At 40.6% G+C, this 22845-nt stretch overlaps 1 protein-coding gene and 1 long non-coding RNA gene across 6 annotated transcripts in view; one reads left to right on the top strand and one right to left on the bottom strand.

The window, feature by feature from the left end:
* Positions 1 to 1216: 1216 nt before the first annotated feature.
* The window catches only part of Sol1, a 221682-nt gene continuing 200053 nt past the window's right edge, over positions 1217 to 22845 (top strand). Inside the window, exon 1 of the mRNA XM_070663475.1 lies at positions 1217 to 1841. Coding sequence (XP_070519576.1) covers positions 1839 to 1841 — 3 coding nt within the window. The 5' untranslated portion in view covers positions 1217 to 1838. The remainder of the gene's footprint in view (positions 1842 to 22845) is intronic.
* LOC139106589 (uncharacterized) overlaps positions 6215 to 22845 on the bottom strand; it is a 90127-nt gene continuing 73496 nt past the window's right edge. For 4 of the 5 annotated variants that reach the window (XR_011546396.1, XR_011546398.1, XR_011546397.1 and 1 more), the window contains one exon: positions 6215 to 6788. This is a non-coding gene — a long non-coding RNA (uncharacterized lncRNA). The remainder of the gene's footprint in view (positions 6789 to 22845) is intronic. The other variant, XR_011546400.1, reaches the window with a different exon arrangement.

Raw genomic sequence — 22845 nt, 5'->3', positions numbered from 1 at the left:
AAGAAAATATATATGAACACGTTTATATGTAACAAAATTTTTTATTTGCCGATTGGTTTGTTAATTTAAGTTTATCATTATTAATTTTACTGAGTGTCTCATTATTATTTAGGGACAAAAAAAAAAAAAAAAAAAAAAAAAAAACGTAGCAAAGAGTCTCACGTTCGTTAAATAAGAAAAACGCTATTTTATTTCTTTTACGTTATAATAAGAGCTGTACGAAAATTGCAAGTTACGTTTCAAAAATTCCATGAAATATTCATTTAAAAAAATCCATTGTCAACTTTTATATAGTATGTAAGAGTTAATTCGAACAATTAGCGATTTCGTAATTAACATAACAATATATTTCAGTCATTCGCGCAGACAGTGATACCCGCCAAGTATCCTGGCGATAAAATGACGAAGAACGGAGTTAATGACCCGCAACGTTATATCGAATTAAAGCGGAAGTTCCTTTTATTACCGGCTATTTAAAGCCTCGTAGTCAACCCCCGCGACGTACTAATGATATACTTGCAGGCGTAAACTGTCCGTCTACAGTATAGTTATTTAGAGATTGCAAATAGTTATTGCGCCGACTATAGCTTAATTGACTATGTAGTCGTGATAACTTGCTGAATGCGGATTAAGCTCGATCTATCTCGTTGATTTTCGCTCGACGGCACGAAGCTGCCCCGTCCATCTAGAATAGTGTTATGATTTCATTATACCCGGCAATGTGCATCTCCCTTTGCCGCCGCGATAAAGAACTCGATAATCCTTGATGAAACAGAAATCGCGCGACGTGTTAACTCGTTATAAATTGCGCCGTGAGTCAATCTCTCGGAATGTCCGCCCGAATTGACAATTTCTTCGACAATACCGCCGTCGGGATTAAACAGAAACCTCCGAGTGCAAGAATCTAAGGAAAGCTCGGCGAGCATCGAGTGTTTGTTACATCTATTCGAACAACCGCTCGGAAGACAAACCGGGTAAACACTCTCGATCGACAATCGAATAATTCGTGCTGTCCGTTCGAATGAAGGGAGGTACGAGTCCGCGCGAGGAACTTTCGTCCGTGACGTATATATACGTTCGTCTCGCGAAATACCAGGGTCGCGGACGTGCTGTTTATGCGAAATCCTGTGGCTCGTGGCGGCGAGGAACGCAGAGCGCAAGCGTCCGGAGTCCTGTGGCGGCAAGTGAAGTCCGATTTTCTCTAGTGTCGCGTCAACTGCCGCTGGAGAGTCGTGCGCATCGCACCCCGTCGGGTGCCGTGCTTAACAAACCCCTTCTTCGACCGCGCGGCTTCACCGCGTTCCGCCGCTTTTCGTTCGAGGTTGAGTCCGGAATTAAAAGATACTCCCGGGGTGCGCCGAATTTACATCGCGAGCCTTAAACGCTTTCCCGACACCGTGTACTCGCGATTAGTGTAACGAACGTACACCGTGAAATTCGTAATTAGTTGAATATTAGAGAAAAAAAAAAAAAAAAACCGACCGACAATTTCTTAGTGATTGAGGTTCCGAGCTCAAGATCGGATTAGGATTTTCGATCGCGTGGACCGTGAATGCGAGTGCACGATCGGAAAGGCGAGCATTGTGCGTGCGTTTTGTAGGTGCGCCTGTCGGGCGCGATACCGCGTGGTGGCGATTTCGTTAGGAAAGCGTTCATCCCCGAGCGCGTTTCATTTCCGGTCGTTTGCCGTCACGGCAACGTGACGTATTTGCGAAGAAGTGCATCGATCATGACTTGGTGGGACCTGCGAGCTTACGCGGATTCGGTCAGCAAGTCGTTTGCGCGTCGAGGAGTGTTCGCATCGGACGCCAAAGCATGAGGAACGACGCATTGACGTAATGGTGAGTTTAGCAATGTCAATTTAATTCCACGAAAGTTACGTATAAATTAACCGCAATAGGTGTAAAGTTACATCGTGTACATTGTAAAAAAAGGTTCAGTACATTTGCACGAGTAAGAGCTGCACAAATTTTTTACACGTTATTCTTGTTACACTAAATGATTTTTTTTTTACGTTCATAGAGTCGGTAATAAAATTAGTAACACTATTGTGCGTCAAATTACTGATTTTTTTTTTACAACATGTACTGTAATATATTACACCTGTGTGGATGATTTATTTGTAATTATTTTTACAACAAATATCTATTTGCGCGTTGTCTGGTATGAATTATTAAAAATCCGAAAAAAATTTATAAATTTAAAAACGTTTTTTGGGGAATATTTCTAATCGACGTGGACGAGTTCGATTTCGCAAGTGTTATCTTATTTATTGCAAAAACGCGAATTGTGAAACGAAAATGTTTTCAAAGAAAAGACGTCGAGTGTTGACAGACGCATAACGGGTTAATCGCGTGCCAGAGAAAATTTTACGTCCCACGAAGTATAAGCTCGCGTTACGAAAGTATAGGCTGAAACGTGCCGTGCAATTTACATAATACGAATTGCCGCCGCGCGACGAAATCATCGAAGGAATTGACCTTTTATTCGAGCGCGCGGAAGAGTAGAAAATGACGCGGAAGAGTTTTCGAGCCATCAGCCATTAATGGCACGTGTCGAGGCACACGCAATCTACATACCTAAGTATGCACATAGAAGACATTGAGCGCAATAATGATCTGTGATTTTAAGACTCGAGTATTCTCTGCCGAGCTATTTGACTCTTCGTGGACAGTTTAGCCAAGTAATTGCTGCAATTTTATATTAATAAAAATATCATCGCTTTAGAGACGCACGTGACAATTTAATTCCACGTTGAACACGGCTGACTTGCTTTTTAATAAATCCGTGATAAACGGCATCAAAAATATTCGGCTAAAATTTTTGCATTATATTTTTCAACGTCGGTTATTTCGGCTCCGTTATTCCTTGACGATTTAATGAATTGGCATCACATGCTTTCGATACTTTATTGCGGTGCGCGTACGCGCCGTTGAATCGGCAAGTTTTAAGCTTTCAAAGCGAGAGATTCGGCCGTCAAGCAAACAGAGAATATCTCTCTCGCCGGCAATGATTTATTCGACATGCACGGAATGACAGCGCGGGTGACGTTCATGCGCCCTCGACACGCGTACGACGTATATGCGTGTTCAAACACGTGACGGAGATCACCATGAGTCCCGACACTCGTTGCACGACTGACTTTACAAACGCGGTGTACGCGGCTCACAATTTGCCGATATATATCTTTCACCCCGAAATGCCTTCTTTCCCATTTTTCGCATCGACAAATTTTTTTTGCTTTTTTTTTTCGCTTTTTTTTTTTGTTTCCGGACATCACTCGAATGTATTTCGAATGACGTTTAAAAATGTATTGGCGACAGTGCAGGGTGGCTTTAACGCGTACTTTAATTTATGACTAAACATAATTAAACGTGTAGAAATTGCTTAATAATCCTAACCGCTTGTCAGGCAAAGCTGTGTCAATTTACCCCGATGTCTCATATCTACGGGCAGGTTACGTGACGCATTAGACTTCATACACGTACAGAGCATATGCATGCCTGGTTCGAGATAAACCGCTGCGAGCTAATGGCATTAAAATGTCTCGCGACTAATTCCCTTCTGGATGTGTGCGGCATAACTGTGTTTCAATTCGGGTACACGTAATGGCCTGGCCTTACCGAACGGAGGCCGGCGAAACGTGACAAGTAAAATAATTGTAAGCGTTTGAAATCGCGATGTCACTTTTACAAACTGCGAGAATTTTATTTACACTTTCGTGCACATGGCCCCGTAGTCTCATACGGAGATTGCATTATCAGTCACGTTGACGCGTGTAAACCGATTTCGCTGGCGTGCACGTTCCGAAAGTTGCATGCACATTTACGACCGTCGTACGCGCTGCAAATATCAGGGCTCGCGTATATACGTACGGTACACATATACATTTCTTGGAGATATGAGCTCGGCTCGAATATAAGGGAGGCAAAGACCGAGCTCGCGCCTTTCCAGCTTGCCGATTCTATCTTCGCGCCGCGGCTAATAAGCGAGACAATCGATTGAGCGCCACGATTAACGAACTGCGCCGGACTGACCCTCGCGTTTATCGAAACGTCCGCAACCGCAGACCTTATCTCGTTTGACATACAATATCTAGAAAGCCGAATTTATGTGTAAGGCGAGTCGCTTTGGGATCGCTATCTAGACGATTGATCCCTCGAGAGGGATCTCGAGATGACATGTATATCTCCCGCGATGCGACGTCATGCAATTAGATGTATACGGTTACACGCGCGGTCATATCGGCAAACTCTCGAAACCAGCGTCGGCTGGTTTATACGTTGACGCGATTCAGTTTGCAGCCGTAAATTAATCGCGGTGACAATTCGCCGCGAGAAAATCTCTTCACGAGGCATTCGCCCCCGTCACGTCGATTGACAATTCGTACGGGGGCAAGCTTTACTTTTTTTTTCTTTTTTTTTTCCGCGTCGGGCGATATTTTACGAGTCGCGTTTTACACTCGCCACTTTGGCGCGGATTCGGCGCGGCTGTCACGTGTCCTCTTCAACTCGCGTTACGCGCAGAGATTATCAAATTCATGATCTAACGGCGAAATTAGCATCTTGATGGAGTTACGAATGCAAATTATTTTCCTTGACAAGTTGGGGCTTTGAAGTTACACGATTCGCCGCTTAGAACTACTACGGATAGGATACGATGTACATAATGATAAAGTTTTCTTTTTCCGCCCGCGCTCGAGTCTTTAATATTCCTAACGACGCGGCAGCGAGAACCGCTGTAATACTAACATCTCTGCAATATTTCATCGTTAGGACTCCTCTTCGACAAAAACGATGATATTATGTAGTTTTCGTCTTACAGAAATTCCCAATTTTAATATCGTCGAATAAGTACTGGAAATTACTTATTTTCAGCGCTAACGGCGCTGAGTCACAATGCTTTTAATATTCAATATAAGTAATTTATCGGTGCCGGTTTAGTATTAAATTTCTCTAGGAGCCGCGCGAGATCTAAAACGCTTCTAGATCGCGCGTTTTATTATATTAGCGGATTGAGTGCGGCGGAGAAAATCAAGTTCGACGAGCAAAAGGGAGCAAGCGTCTTCCCTTTGATCTGCCCTAATCTCTTGAAGCTCTTCGCCCAAGCGACTTCACTCAACACAAAAGATTTCCTGATTTTCGACGGCAATTTAACGCGATAACCCGGCAACGTCCGCTCTTCGCGGCCATGCAAATATCTGAAAGGGCTATTCGCCAACTACGAAATGAATAGCTCGCCGAAGTAATTGTCGGGTACAAACGGATTATTGATACGCCTTGAAATAGCAGGCACGCGTCTACCATCCGGCGCATAATAATGTAATATTTACCGCGGTACGAAGGTATCGGCACGTAGCGACAGCGTAACAACCGTACGAGGATCGATACCCCGAGTCTTTTCTTACGGCTCGCTGTTAGATCATACGTTTGAAGCGTACCAAGCCGATAAGGGCGTGCACTTGTGACGAACAATGCGGGATTCCGGCACGAAACTAATCGACTAAAATGCAGCCGCGAGCGCACAACATTTATTTCGATTTCTATATTTTACAACGGCCACTCTGCATATACGTTTTGTATGCAGCGCGATAAATTAAAACTGTAGGAAATGTATTGACGATACAGCCAACAGGCACGCACGCGGCGACCGTGCAATTTGTTATATTAGAAGAATCCATGTGCGCGCTATGCGCGCGCTATTTTTTAAGGGGCAACAATTACAAATTATGAAAAAAAAGTCATGCGACTCACCAATCTGCATGAGCTTCAGCGGAGTTGTTGAATTCGGCCGGTGGCTGTAACATAAAATGGAAAATATTATTGTAGACATGCCAGTATATTAGTTATAAAATTAATAAAAAAAGGTAAAAATTTTTATTTAATATTTTATTTAAAAAAATGTATATTCACCTAAGAGTTGCTCCGCCGATGCAGGATGCCCGGTCCGGGCCTGCTCCTCCTCTCAGATGGGACGTGTCGAGTCATCCTTTTGCGAACAAGTCACTCGCGAACGCGACCGGGTGAAGTTACAATTGCAAAAATTATCGATGACGTTCGCGCGTTTCTGTCCGACACTCGCGATTTAAAAAAACCGTCCGAATACTATATGGAATTCTCGAAACGACCGACGAACCGGCTTCGGTCGTTTAATTAATAATATCGGCGGTGACGATACTTTTCTCCTTCGGATTTTTATCTAAGCAGAATTCTTATTTCGCTCAGATAAAAATCCAAAGAAGTGCTGAGCTGTAATAATATCAACGTAAATTCCATACAAATGTTTGCAATTTACATTGATACTTAAAATTAAAATTAACACAAAATATATAAATTGGTCAAGAATTTTTTTTAATATATTTGTATTGTTTTTAAAGATTTTATTATTTTGGGTCACCGGCGCGATGTATTAATTTTTTAATTTTATTTAATATTTATTTTATATTTTAACCTAATATGATTGTGCCGCGGATAATAGAAAATTTTTTTCCCACCCGAAATATACTAATAAGTTCTACAAAATGAAATCATGCGACTCACGGATTGCTGGGGCGGAGTTTTGTTGATGATCTGTAACAAATAAATAATAAAATTAAATTATAGAGATTTCCATAATTATTTAAAAAAAAAGATTAAACGCGTCTTTGATTGTTTAAGCTTTAAAAACGGCAACGATAACAAAAAATTGATTCTTACCAATGGGTTGCTCCGCCGGTGCCCGATGCCTTTCCTAGGCCTCCTCCTCCTCTCAGTAATGGACACTCCAACGGGGATGGTCTGAATTTTCATCTGAAACACAAAACAGTTATATTAGATTAGTAAAAATGATAAAAATTATACGTGTTGCGTTACAAGTAATTATAACTATTCTATGTGAAGTATTCACTTCACATATACCCGACACGTACACGTTATTCATCGCGAAGATCAAATCGCATTATCTAATATTGTATGATAATGTACAGTTGACTACGCACGGATACCTACGTTTAACGTGATCACCGCGCGAGATGTATACACCGCGCCCGTAACCGACCTCTACTCTCGGTCACCACGCAACCGTAAAAATACTTTAATAAAAAGATTTTTGGGCCTCGCGATCCTACACCACGAATGAATGCCTCCCGAATCTATCGCGGACTCGTCGATTAAAGCCCTCATCTCTCGAGTCCGATTGTACTCGTCGACGCTTTGTTCACGGCAAGGAGACACGAGTTTAATATACGCATGTACGTGGTTTTAACTCACTTTGTATCGCAAAGATGTAGTTGCCGGAACGCACAGTTAATGTGGGAAGGTAGTTAACGCCTGATTATATGTCTCTGGCCCGTCGATTGTGCGTAGAACTTTAATATGTACGGAGCACGTGCTGCGTACGTACGTATCACTCGAGCGCTGAACAAGGACAGAGCGAGAGTGGAGGTAGTGGGGGAATGTAGCTCGCGCGCGGCACGTACGCCGTTCACCCATATCTTTCTTTTTAATTACTATACACCAATTTTTTAAGATAGGACCCGCGGAATTATCGTGGAAAAAAAAAGAAGAAAAAAAAAGAAAAAAAAAAAGGAGAGAAGGCCGAGATAAAAACGCGTGCGTGTTGTTTCGATTGTGCGTTTCGGCCGGAATTCTTGCGATAAAGCTAATAAATGGTGCACGCCCGTGGTTCTTAACTCCACTTATCACGTCGTTCTGCTTTAATGGGCGAGCTCATTTGTTATCCATCATTGTAGCTACTTCCACCGCACGCACGCGGTGATTTTCGGCGCGATAGCGAAAACTCGACGCTCGCGGCTTCGCCTGCGGTTTGTATCGCGCGAGGCCGAAAAATTCGCGAGACCAAATCAGCTTAATAATTAAAAGTTACGGTTCCGGCCCATCGGCGTGGTACGCGTATAAATAATTTATGGAATTCAAACATCGTTCATATTCGGCGAAATGTGTACCGTAGATGCGAGCATCTATCCGCGTAGTAATGTTCCGAAGATGAAATTAACACGCCGACAGAAAAGTCAGGGTGGTTTGACGTAACGCGTGCGAATGTAGAACAACACGCTATTCGTGAAAAAAAGATGCTTTCGATATTTTGATACCGATATACTTTTCGCGCTGGATATTTTTATCCCATCTTTGATACCCTATCTCAGTTTCGTGACGTATCTAAAAATCTGCCGTCATATATTGAGGTACTGTTAAACTGTAATATTAACTCCTTCTCTATCATTTATCTTTTGCAATCGGGAAAAGGTGTATCGCGATACTTTTTGCTACGCTTGTATATCCGGCGAAATACAGTCAATTTTTTATCTTTTTTATTTGCACTGTTTCATATAAACGCGTGAATGTTGCATGAATTAAAAGCGTTATTCATCTGGCGGGTAAAAAGACATTTTTTAGTTATGAAGACACTAACCCCAATGAAAATCTTTCTCTGTCCTCGAAAGCTGCACCTGTCCGTTTATACGACGGGCATTAATACATTTATGTTATTTTAATAACATAATATATTAATTTCAGAGGTATTTAATTACCCGTACTGAATGTGACCCTTTTACGTGTTATTAGCGTATTATTTTTATTCGAGAGCTGAAGTGTCATAATTAATGCGGTGAAATAAGAGTATATTGAAATTGCAGGTAGTACCGAACTGAAAGCTCGTGTTTTCAGAACTTCATGATTGCGTGCGGCATATCTAAAAAGCAGGACGTAATTCGAGAGAAAAAACACGTTTATATTTGAACTGAATATGGATCGCGGCGTGGCATGTAGGATAGTAGGGCGTGACTTACACGCATCTGCTTCTAGGAAGTTTCATTTTAACGCTAAATTATTATTTCCTTTTACTTTTTTTTTTTTTTACTTTGTATTGTACGTATGTAATTTTTATATTTATCTCATGCGACCAATCTCACGTGTTAAGCCGCAATAATCGACGTTAAAATAATGCGGTATGTACTGAAACGTTCTTTTTTTTTTTTTTTGTAATAGAGCAATTGCTAAAGGATATTTTTTATAAAAAGAAAACAGCACATGGCGTATTCGGGAATATATAAGTAGCACTCTCGCGTTTCTCGTGACATTTTCTGGAGCAAATGCTTATTAAGTTCGACACTCGTAACGCCATGTGTCCGCGCCATGCTATCTTCAGACGGTCGTTCGAAGTTTTATGCATCGATAAAAATCCTACAAATTCCACAAATTATAGATGAGGATAAAACCGAGATCCCCCCTCCGGGCTTACAATTTCGCGATTTTATACTCGTTTTTATATCTCATGAATTATCATTTACTGCGAGATATAGAAATATACGTATAGCTTCCTCTTCTGTCATCAATCAGTTTACTAGATAATAAATATATTATGTGGTAAAGTTCTAAATAAATAAATTCTGCTGGGATTACGTCAATAACGTAAGCCAGCTTTTCGTAATTCAAGACGAGATTGAAACACACGCGTACAAACTCGACGGTTACAAGCGAATCTTTTGAGATTAGATGTTCTATATAGGCAAGATACACCGCGGAATAATAACGCAGATGTTACGTTCATTAGTCATTAGTGTTTTGCACGTGATCTTCCTGAATGCGATGTAGCTCAGGAGTGTCATGATTTCCTCCTCCGATTATTCCATTTGAATCACAGATATGAGCGTTCCGCTCAATAGCTCGTGAGAGTGGGATAGATTACACGGCGGCAGCTACAAGTACCAGGTTCTATATACTGCCTCAAGACGCGTATATACATATGGAACGCTATAGAACGGTGTGAAATCTCCTTATGTTAAGCTACACTTGCTGCCAAAACTAACATGTCCAAACACGTACGTGAAGTTATTGCGCCATATATGCAGCTACATTTTAAGCCGTGTGTATGATGGGAGCTTGCGTGCGTTATTAGATTTATTCACCGGCGCAAAGAATATCTCCTACATTCACCGAGCGCAATAATTTATTTTCGCACGTTTCGGATATTAAAAATTCGATCGGAATTGAAAATTTTTCGTGTGAATGCGCCTAAAATTATTTTCGTAAATTTCCGAAATTAAATTAATAAAGTTCACCTCTCGTTGTGTAACATTATTATAAGACACAATGATTTTTTTGTTTGTACGTCTGTATATTTTAATATTATTGTTGTAAATTTTTTTAATTATACCTATACGATATTTCAAGTATTCTGGTTTTTTATTTATAATTTAATTCTCGATAATTTCTCACGAGTGTGCCTCTGATTCTTCGTATATTTCGTGAGCGCAAATGCACGTGCAACAAAATTCATATGATATATAGAGAAGTAGAATTTTCTCGCGCTATGTCACTGGTGTCAGAACCAAACACGTATGAAGGATACCTATGAAACCATCGTAGAATAATGGCAACCTCTTGTTTCGAGAATGCAGTTTATAGCCTCACTGTTAAAGAAGGCGCGGTTAAAGATGCGTTTGCAAAACAGTTAAAGATTTATGCATCATATGCCTGTCCGTTAGTTTCTTTGATATTTTAAATCTACTTGTAACATATCAATTTAACAAACGAGAACATTAATTGTTACATTATATTAATTAAAATTTCTTAGAAAGACGCTAATAATTTTTTTTTTAATTGTTACATATGCTTATTAAATATTAAATTAAAATAAAAATTGTTTAAAATTTGTGTAGTACTCGTGTGTTTAAATATAATTTCATACGTGATTGAGATGGATTAATAAAGCGTTTATGTCTTTTAGAAAAATCGTTATTTCTTATGTGAAACATGTATGTCTTTGAAATTTTTTTTCTCAAATACTTCTACAGTTATGCCCAAGTTATGTTGAACTATGCGACTATACGAGGCGATGCAGCGCATCTTCGAATCTCGTTATCCGTATTTCCACTCCGCGGCGACGTTAGTTCCATTCCAAATAACTTCGCGGTACGCTTCAGTGATCAGGCCGATAATGCTTTGGAGATGTCGTGTTAGTTTGCAGCTCGCGGTGAATTAACGCCGCTCGAAGACTTTTCTTGACGCCGCTCGGGCTTTACGTATAATTAAGCGAGTCAAAGATTAAAAAAAAAAAAAAAACATTACATTCGTAAAAAGGCGCTTTGATTTGATTAATGGAACTGAGACTTTGCTCGTAAAAAAATGCTCGTCACATTTTCGCCGAAGTTCAGGTTGATGACGGGCAATTTAATATCGCTCGGTGAACAACAGGCCGACCGAGGTCAGAAAAGATGCCTGGTCGTAAATGGGTGTCTTGTGTTGAGGAATAACGAGCGAAAGAATGTGAGAAAAGAGGAGGTGAGATCGTATTGGGGAGGACGCCCTCGACATGGCGGGATTCTACGGTATGACTAGCCCGTCGTCGGCCGAACTCGAGGCGAATCGATCGCCACTTCGCCTTCGCGGACCGGCTTGGCCATAAATCACGCCGCAATATGTCGGTATCCCTAGAAAATGGCCTTGAATATTCGGTAGCTGTCGAACGGCGTTGGAATGGAGAGCGACAAGACGCGGTACCGAATGAAGAGGTAGATCCCGGCAAGAGGATTTGTGTTAGCCCCGAACTTACTTCGCGAATCGATCATTTACGGCAGCGTATACTCATAATGGATCGGTTTCTGTTTGTTGCACGTCCACGCAGATCTGTCTATCTCGATACAGAGCGCCTCTATTATGTAAATGAAGTAACATGGGAGATTGGTACACAATGTCAGTTCGGCAGCTCCGGTGTATCTTTGAAACGTGATAGGAGACCGCCAGTATAACAAGAAGCTCCTAAAAACCCTCGGAACAAACTCCGTAATCTTCACTTTCGCGTTATAAATTATCGGCAACTTACTTTTGTTTTTTTTTTAATTTAAATTGCGTATAAAGGAAAAAAAGAATAAAATTAAGATATATTAGATTTGCGAGTATTGATTATTTGTTAAGCAGTTTTTAAACAAATCAGCGAAAAAGTTGAGAACTCGGAAGGAAAGATTAATGTTACGAATAGAGAATGAAACTTTCATGTGTCGACTATAAATGGAGAATAATACCCCTATTTACGTCCATTTTCGACACCCCGAGATATTCTGTCGCAGGCAAATTATCGGGCCGAACGCGATTATACGCGGGGCATGGCAAAACCGCGCATCCCGAACTACTGGTCATAATAAATCAACCGTTTTTGCAGTCCGATGTATTTGGCGTTGAGCTCAAGCCACGGATCCCACTAACGCCGCTCGCCTGGCACCTTGCCATTTTGACTAGAATGCTCGTTTCAGCGATGACAAAATATGCGTTATTAGTATTATTGGGTACGCGTGTAATATTTTTCGCGAGCGATTATTCGATCCAGCGGGATAAAATCGCCCCTGAGACTCGCAAAGGTAACTTGCGGTGTGCACGCGAGATTACGTTGGATCTCTTGCACGCGATAATTATAAAGTTTACGCGGACGCGAAACGATGCCGAAAAATTCTCTCTGCGACGTTTGACGAATCACTCAAGTGCGCTTCGTGCGATCCTACTATTCCGTTTAACCGGGACGAGTTTCGGGTTAAAGGAAATTTATTCCCGATACCAAGATCATCCGACTTCAATCGGAAACACATTCGCGTCGAAACTGAACGGCCGATGTGTACGCGCCAGCTTTGGCCGGCTAGCTAAACAACGTGTTTACTAGCAACTGACAACGCTAACCTCTTCGTGGCATGTTAGCCCTGATTGCAAAGCACCCACGCGACTCCGGTTACAGCATTCCCACCAATCGACCGCGGCGATAATTACTTTTTGCATCTACATGTGAAATTCCAATCAGCGGGCGATCCGCGAAAGCGCTCGTTAAGGCAGGATATGAAAAATGGAATTTCTGTTAAAGCGGTTTTGAAAATTCAGAAAGAACATATGGATTTTTAAAAGTCCGCCGCGTGGTTTTGTTTATCCCTGTGAAAACTCAATTTTCTCTTCCATTGGAAATAACGTGATGTTTATCGAATCGGATGAACATTGAAACGCAGTCACCCGTGCATTACGAAAACTTGTTTGATTTTCATAATTTTAATCAGTACTTTAAAAAATATCCTCTTTTCACGCCGAAAATATTTGCGAATTTAATTTCTGCCTTAATAAAATTTTATTATTTTACTGTTCTTTGTTTTCTTAATTTCCCTTTTATTTTTTTTTTTTTTTTGCGGTTTTTAACGTTTCAATTAGAAGCAATTATACCGAGCAATCTCGAGCTTCGAGCGAGAAGCAGCATTGATCAGTTGCAGTTGCAAAGCGCTATTATTTATATCACCGACTTCACCTAACAAGTGGATAGAAAATCGATTCGCGGAGTTTCTAATATTTCGGTGAAATTTTGTTGCGTCCGATGCAAGTTTCACTCCCATGCGTATCGCACGGAACGCATTTATCGAATGGTCGGGTATCTCTATCGACCCGTGTGTCGCGGGAGCGTTTATTAACAACGAACCGCTCTTATCGAAACAGAACGCTGAGCCGTACGTGAAACACGATACACCGGGGAAAAGATAATTCGCCACTCGTTTTCGTTGGAAATAAGAAACCGAACGACAGCGAAGATTTATGGTCCACCGTTTAAGATCCGGTTCTTCTCGCTTTAACTTTTCCATTTCGCGCGTACTATCCACGCATCGGCAGGCAGTCTAGTAATCTTTCGCCGTTTAATCTATAAGCGATCGCGCGATGAGCTCGACGGACGCAACAAAAAGTACTTCTTAGGCGAAGAAAACACGTGAACGAGAAAGAGAGATAGAAAGAGAACACTTTTGACAGATTATTAATTTTTCAAGTAACATGCACGTTACAATTGTACAATTAAGCTCGTACAGCTGTTACATGTAGAGAAATCAATATTTCTCTCGGTTCTCCGGCCAGTGTTCAAGTGTTAAAAATATCTCGCGCCTGACTTCGTTAATTCTTTAGAAATGCAGAGAAATTTACTTTGCCGAAAGCTGATATGCTAATCTCAACTACACGCGAGGAACGTGGAAACAAATTTTTCTGCATGTCCGGATGTGCAAGCCGTGTTCTCGACTCCGAGATTTTCCATTAACCACAGTGGAATTGGATTCGCGGGGATTTGCGAAATGGAAAATGCGTTCGAGAGGCTAAATAAATCTGGTATAAATCTGACGTCATATAGCCGTGAATTGCGAATATGCAAGAGGGTCGGGGGGGCAGTAAAAGGTGGTTGTTGCCTGACAAAGTGGAGAAAAAAAAAAAAAAAAAAAAAAACACGCGTAATTTTGTCGAATTTACTCCGCGATTTTATCAGCCTTGCGAGAAGTTGCGGAATCGAGTGGAGCGATGACGGCACTAAAAGCTCGAAATTTTTCATTTGGCGATATCGAGGCGAGAGTTAGCGTTCTGCTTTTCCTCTCCAAAGGGAAAAGATAACGTTATATCGAAGTTCGCGGATGGACCGTGCGATTGGAACGACTCGAAAGAGGCGGGTCGCTGAAAGTTTTCAGTCCAATTAAATTTTTCTCTTGTTTTTTCCCTCCCAGAGATCGAACGAATGGGATCTTTCCGCTTACGTGGATCGATTGAAAACAAGTTTTTCTAATTTTCAAGGATGATCGAATGTTTGTCCGAGGCCGGTCACTCTTCGCCTCCCCGTTTCCCTTACGTTTGGAAAAGCCGGTCGCGAAACGTATGCCCGGCGACGTAGATTGACATTCCGCGGTGGTTCGGTGTATAAATCAGCAGCGATCGATGACGGATAGGAATTGCGTGTGCATTCGTCATTCGGTGTATCTCGCAGATAAGCAAAGAGTCCTCGAGTATTACCCCATACGTAGAAAACGATGCTATTTCAGATAGCGATATAGCATTTATCTCTCAGATTAATGTAATAAATTGCCGGTGATTTATGAGCTTCATGCAGTTTTGATAGTAACAATAATGTACGAGAAGCGCGGCACCGGCACGCCAAAATTTACTTTTCGCGGATTACTATATATTATATTTTAATATTGCGATATTATCACCGTAAAGTTTGCAGGAAAAATTAATAAACGTAATTTCCCTAAGTGCACTTGTTAATTGCACAATTTGTGTGAAAGAAATATTAATTTTTCACTGTAATAATCGTGTTTTCTATATATAAAATCAATAAATACATCGGAGCAAATAATTTATTACTAATTAATATTTCTCACAAGTTTCGCGGCGATAAGAAGTGGGAGAGAAATATTATAGCGTGCGCCGCGAGTGAGAATTCGATTTTAATAAATACTACTTCCCGGATACTCCGCGGGATTTACTCTCGCAGGGAACGTAATGCCTCTCGCGGAATACGCAGAATATGTAGAACAAGAAGACTGAGGCGTTTCCTCGCGAGCTACCATATACGCGCTCGCTTTTGGTCTGTGTCGCTGTTGCGGGTCATCGGTCTAACGGGCTAAAAACTTGCCGAAGAGAAATTCAGCGAAGTATGCAGGATTTCCTTTTTAGAAAGACGCAGGGTGCACGGGCGCGGGTCGGCTGGCCGATCTACGCTCGATCGCAAGATAGGTGCGCGTTTCTTTCTGTCGAGTACCGGTTTGACTGGATTATGTGATACGACGATCTCCTCGACTTAATTGACCCAGGATTTATGGCACATGCGCGCTTCACGCAGCTCTTTGTGTTCGCATATGTATGTGACGTGTGTAAAATAGAATACTTTTATTGCTACTCGTCGTCGCTAATTTGCCGAATCGACGATTAACTCGAGAAAAGGGAAAAAGGTGGCTTTGGCAGTAAAAATTTACAAAATTTCTTTTATGTAGAGTTAATTAATTTGGCTCCCATAGCGACGGTAATTGTCTGCGGTGAACGTATCGATTCTATTCCTTACTCTCGGAACACGTCTGCTTCGATTAACACGTATCGCTTATGCGAAGCGCATTTACGATAATTGTTATGATAACAGCCAAGTCCCTGCTTGTTGTCCCGGTTGGAATTTTACGTTGGGAGGATCAGCTCCGACGTCTTATGCAAATTAACGCGATTCCAACTTAATAGACCCGTGGTACCAATTACGGCAACGTTGTTCTATCTCCCGACCGTTCTTGTTTCGCAAACACGTTCAGCAATTTTAGATGACTACAATTGCCTTGATTTTACGCGCAAAAAGCGCCTGAGCACGGTTTTTGATATTGCACAAATTTCATAACGCGTGACGGTAAGATACTAACGATCAAAAATCTCTTTTCCAGCATCTTTGCAGCATCTAGTTAATATAAATTCATCCTGATAAACAGTTTAACGAGAGATGTAGAGATTAAGTTTCTGTCGAGAGACAGAATTACTAATTAACGAAAGAAAATTTTTGCGGAGACCGGTTTGCGAGACAATGATAAGCAAGTGAGACGCTCGACTCGTGGAAAAAAACATTTAAAATATTGTCTAATAGAACAACGAGACTCGTTTAGCGGCGGACGTACAAGTGATTATGCCGCACGTAAGTTCGCGGTAAACCAGAATTCGGTGGAGTGCCGAATCTCGTACAGGAGAGCTCGCCTCGCGGCGGATGAGGCTTCGGCAGAAATGCGTGGCCGCATTCCCCGTCTGCGAACAACCCCATTAACGACCGTTCGCGTCGCGACGCCACCCCCGCGCCGTCGAGGCTCGAAGCAAGCACGGGGCACGTATAGTGCTTTATTGGCGTCGATTTCATCCCGTCGCATAAATCCGGAGGTTTACGATGTTAATTCAACTTTTACGCAACCGAGATCGCGAGCGTGACAATTTTCCCTCGGGCGAGCCCCCGTTGTGCACGCCGATAGGATACGAGTCGGAAAAATAGAGCTAAACGCTCGTTTCCAACGCGATATGGTCACACATTGCATGACAAGCTCGTGTTTGCAATTAGGGCTCAGTTGACGAGCACAGCCGAGGCTAATCTTTGAAAACGATATGCACTTAACGAACGAGCGTTATATTGACGTGACTTTAATCAGGAATAAAGTTACGGCGCGAACGGAACCTCGTTTCCTTCCCATATTTATTTCGCATCGATGTTTGCTGCGCATATGAAATTCGCGTCAGCGTTAACGGATTCATTGCATAAAGTGTATGACTATTAAACGCGAGAATGGGATTATTACTGTAAGTGAACGTGCTCATAAATGTCACGTAATTCGCAATGCAATTTGCCGGCGTCGTGCCACGTCGACGAAATTATTAATCGAATCGCCCCTTCCGACCGTATGAATTTTGAAGTAACAATGCGTTCGTAATATCCACGTGTCGTAATATTCGCTTTTGTTCGTGTAATCCCCGTGGCTTGAGAATAGCGATTACAGCACGTACGTAGGAACAACTTGCCGAATCGTGCGGCCGCCAAATTCGAATTTACGACCATAAATGGCGAATTAACAATTGTAAGAAATTTATTACTATTGCGAAATATCACGAGCAATTAAAAGCGCGTAAACCCCATTTGCCATTACACATACGTACGGCCTGATCGTTACTATACGTATATTAATTTACATTTCCTTAAAAGTCAAATTTATTTTATTAAATTTAAGTGTTTATCTGATTGTATGGTAAAACATACAATTTCGTCATAAACAAATTTCAAACGGATGATAGCGTATTTGTGGTTACGTCGATGGTAATTTGTGAAATGGATTGCAGTGAATTAATGGGCATCCGAAACGGGGAATTAATTAATATCATACTTTCGGTCAAATCAATTCATACATTGGCTCGAAACTAAGTTACACGTATTAGATAGGGTATACACACAGTACATATTCAAATTGATTTAAGTTCAATAAATGATAGCCGTGCTGTTTATTTGAATATTTGCCATGCGATATATAGTGATTTGAAACAGCATTGGAAACGTTTAATAAATATTTTTAAAATAGTAATATCGTTCTAAAAATCTTAACGGCAATAAATTTATATTAAGAGCGTTTTTCCATTAAAAACAACAGTATTTGCAATTTGCAATAATTATAATTCTTTATTTACTATTCTCTTTTTTAAGAGAAGGTTTCTTTCTTATTTATTTTTAAATAAAGTATCGAAAAGAGTTTCGAAAGGATTAAGATCGAAAAACTTATTGTTGCTTTAGTACTCTGTGTAAAGAAATCGGCCACGATTTGGGACGTATTTTCTCCGTTCAAGTGATACGGTCAATGTAATTGCGGCAAATAGGAGAACTGGTCTTGAATTCGCGATCACGGACGATCCTTTGAAAAGAATTTAAAAATTCTGACGTGAGTTCGGTCGACCCTACGCGGAAGGTGGACCGACCGACAGCCCGACAAAATGGCTTCTTTTGAAGCTTCACCTTTGTTCAACTGGAAACTTGTGTGGTAACCTGACTGAAACATTGTGCATTCGCGCTCCCGTACTAGTTCGATCTATGAAGCTAGTCGAGCAGGAAGAAACGGCATCGCGATATAATCAGAACCCGAAAACGGCAATTATCAAAGGTTCAGCCCGAATTGGATTCCAGTTTAACCGTTTGGCAATTAATTCGCGCATTCTGCAATTGCATAATGAATATTCTATATTACTGCTTTGTTCATTAATAATACCGCCGATATACTTTCGTCATAAAATAATAACGGTCAAATCATCACGCTGTGTCGTTAATAAACAGTCGAGGATCACGGTGCAATGGGCGTATTTGCGAATGCATTAAATCCGTTGAATAATCGCGCAACGAGGGAATCGAAAATGCGGCGGTCGCACGTATGGCCATGTTATTGTTTACAGCACGATCGTCTAGCAATTTCACGGGATACGAGTAGGCACCATAAATAGATTAAAAATTAAAACGCACGTAACATCAATATAAAAAAAAAAAAAAATGTCGAATAAATAAAAGTACATTATTTAATCGCTACAGAAATTCTACGAAATGCCAAAAGTGCAGACGGTTATGAAAGATAAACCGTACCCTGCACATACGAAGAATAATATAGGATGCAGAAGGATGCATTGCGCATTTAACTATCAAATTTATTATTTGCGTAGTTCATACTGTGTCTGTTACGTCCCAAAATATGCGGGATAATTTTCCTCGAATTCAAAAGTTACCGAGAGATTATTTGAATGCATTTCTCGCCCCGGCGAATTTCCTTCAGTTTTAATAGTTAATAGCCGGCATTTACGCGGATTTCGTTGGCGACGACAAGGATATCACTGTAATCAAAAATACATCACGTCGAAGTTTAAGGGGTACACTCCCCGGCGCATTCGAGCAGTTTAAAACAGCTCAGTCCGACTTCGTAGCAAATATATTATATTTTGCGTCGCGCAATCGAGAGACGTGCAGATTTCCCTCGCGGAGAAAAATATTAAGCCGCGTTTTCGCGCGATAATGGGCTCGAGAGATTGCTGCCTTTTATTTCTGCGGATATAATAATGTAATGTCTGGCACGTCGCGGTGCCGAGGCCTCGACTGGCTAGCTGGCACCTACGTAAGGAAGCTATTCATTTTAACCTGAAACTTTAAGCCGCCGCCGTAATAAGGGAGGAGAAACTTTAATAGACGCGTTTTAAGGATATACCCCGTTCCTTTGCCCGCCGCACGGAGACGTTTTAGATAACCTGGGGAAGTACGTTGGCAGGTTTACTATTTAAATTTTGCGTCTACGTCGCGAGCGTTTAATTTCTGTCCATGAAACAATGCGTTCGCGAGCTACGTACGATTATTATTTTTTATTACTTTTGTGAGAATACGCACCTGGGGTATTTTAAGAACAATATCCCACAAAAGAATGTAATATCTACGAGCGAGGTGCACGTTTATTTGACATTATATTAATCTTGACGTGAATGCGGCTAGTATAGCTTGAAATATTAGGTGATAAAATGTAATCAGAGCAATGTATGCGTACATGCATTAAAACGCATTTGGTCTTTTGCATTTTACACCGGATGATTAATGACTAACATATCAATGTATCTTTATTACCGTTGATCGAAAATTTATCTGCGAACTTTGTAAAATATTTTCTCTTTAAATTTTCCAGCTTTTTCCTGAAGCCTGGTAAAATAATTCGCGCAGAATATCTAACCGTAAAAAATGTGATTTATTCGAAATTATAAATGTTTATAATACACGACAATTTATCACAATCCATTTGTTATTAACAACAAACGTTAAAATGTAATTACGTTTGACGGGGAATATTCTTCTGTTAAAACATTTGAAAAATAATCTCTTTAAATAGGAATTAAACGGTGTAGTCGCTTAATTAACTTTCCATTTTAACTAGCTTTTAGAAAATTATTTTACAACTCGCACAATTTCGTGCCGCGCACGCTTATCTACAGGAAACTAACTGCACTATACATTTGCCTGCGGAAGTAAACTCCTGCGGCGACTCTTATTTACGGCCTGCATTTTTTTAATCCGATGGATGACTATGTCTTACACTCTTAGCGAGTATGCGAGATACGATTTTAAATTCGTTATAAACCCGTTCGCGACGTTTGTGCCGCATTACGGCAGGGAGATCGCTATGGAAAAAAAAAAAAAAATAAAAGAGAATTGAACTGCAAATCCTTCCCACTTTTTCCCTCTCATTATTTGATACTTAAAATTTTCAGGACAAAAACGTGCGCGAAATCGTAGATTATTGATATTCGTTAATGTTGCTCAGAGCCGGTAATGATTTCCATCAAATAAAAAAAAATTTCAACCTTTATCTCTCCGATAATGTGTACGACATATTCGAAACAAGCAAAAATAAAATGTAGGTTATCGCGCAAATTTTATATACTGAAATGTAATAGAATTGATCTATATGAACGAGTATAATACGCGTTCGTTAAAAGTCCTTATATGTATAATCCGTACGCCAGCGCGTTTATTCGAAAAATTTAAGGGGCTCTTTTTTTCACGTTAATTACAATTCTGAATGCTTATTGCCTTATTTGACAATTGTTTATTTCGCATGGCGCGATTATAAATATGCTGCCTACAGTATCATTATAATTGCAATTAATTAATCATTGAATAATGGCCAAACAAATATAATTTTAAGATAATTATTTATAATTATCGCACAGAAATATGTATTTAAGAATTGAATACATATGCGAAAAAACAGAGAAAGAGAGAGAACGACAGAATAAATATTTCTATCACGAGGAAAAGATCGTGAGCAAGCACGGAAAAAGTTCGATGTACGAAGCACGATTGCCAGACAGGTACGTGTAGTCGTCAGGGATAACGAAGGTGAGGATTTGGGTTCGTATATATGTATATAGCGGCATTCTTGGGTCGATAACAGCATCTAATCCTAACTTCGATACCAATGACCTGGGATGAAGCCGTTAGTTAAAGCATCGGAGCGATAGGACGGCTACTTGTTTGAAGTACGAAAGTACGAAGATTATCGACAAGTAGCATCATCCTTTCCTCGATCGGCTGCGAACAGCATCCGCGATGGGAATCTACTATTTCCGACGGTTCAATTTTTTATTAACGATTTCATCGACGGGTATTCCAGTAACAGGATAAACGCTTCTCTCAGTTTCATATATTTAATTTACATTGCAATCTATACGCGGGGGCTTGCGGTATCAAATGTATTTTTTATCCTGCATAATTCGACGATAATTGTAGGATATTCTATACAGTCATCCGATATTATAATGAAGGATTTGGTATCGTTATTTATCAGCAAATTGATAATGCACGTCGGAGTGCACAAAAAAAAAAGGAAAAAAAAATTTACGATTTCGATGATGCAACTTAAATTCATCATTACAGTCGTTCGTACATAAAAGTTACATTCGAAAGTGAGAGAAATAGGAAAAAAGAAAGGGAAACAAAAAGAGAGAACAGCAGAAAAAAAATAGACCGGGGATAAAGAGAAAAGAAGAAAGAGAGAGAAAATCGATTTCCATTTTCCAGGGCACGTTTGCCTCTCGCTCAACGGAGCCTCATTAGTTCTTCGCCAAACAGCACGGTGACTTTTTTTTTCCTTCTCCTCTTTCGGTATCTTCCTTTTATCCACTTGCTCTTCCCTATCCCACCGAAACTGTCCACCATGTTTTATTTCGTAGCAGAGATCAGCATTGTTGTGGAAGTGTTTTACGGACCTGTCACCTTCTTTTCCCCAGTTTTTTTTCTCCCTCCTCCCTCCCCTTTTTTTAAAGCATTCTCACCTCCCAACCTTCACCTCCCGTTTTTCGAATTCGCGCAGAAACGATTTCGTTCTTTTAATAATTCTCATCGTTCTCGCAACCTTTCTCAAATTTTTATCGCATGCCTGTTTCTAAAGTTTGAATTTGAAAGCTGGAAACGAAGTAAGGAACAGTCGAATACAATTTATTTTAAAGAATAACTCTTTGCTGTAATCTTTTTTATGTCTCTTTACCTATCCGGAGCAGAACGTTTTCTTTTATGTTTAAAAGTAGCGAAAGATTTTCTGCGACATTTCCAATCATATTGTCTCTGAAATATATTTTAAATTGGACAATCGAGACTTTTGTGAGATCTTTTGATACGCAAAGAGTGCGTTGTAAGCCAATTTTAGAATCGAGCGCGACAAACGCGTGGGCTCGTTATACGACACAATCGAGTACGTCGTCGTTTCATCTATCCATTGTTGCGATACCGCCGATAGAACTTTGTCAAGTCCTCACCTCCGGCTAAGAGAAGTGAAAGTTTCAACGGCAGACACGAATTCGTGCTTTTTTTTCGCTGTGCGTTCGTTTCCACCCCATAGAGTAGCCCGAGCCCTTCATTAAAGTTTCTGCTGCCCGCTCTTCTAGTTTTCAACCGACGAATGAAACTCTTTGTGCCCGTAGCGCACATATTTCGCAATCCCGTATACCGAATGTACATAGGATTGAGTACTTAGGTCCAATCTACTTTTCAACGAGATAT

This window comes from Cardiocondyla obscurior, linkage group LG11, assembly GCF_019399895.1.
Source record: "Cardiocondyla obscurior isolate alpha-2009 linkage group LG11, Cobs3.1, whole genome shotgun sequence".
Classification (NCBI taxonomy): Eukaryota; Metazoa; Arthropoda; class Insecta; order Hymenoptera; family Formicidae; genus Cardiocondyla; species Cardiocondyla obscurior.
This window is presented reverse-complemented; position numbering and strand designations above follow the sequence as displayed.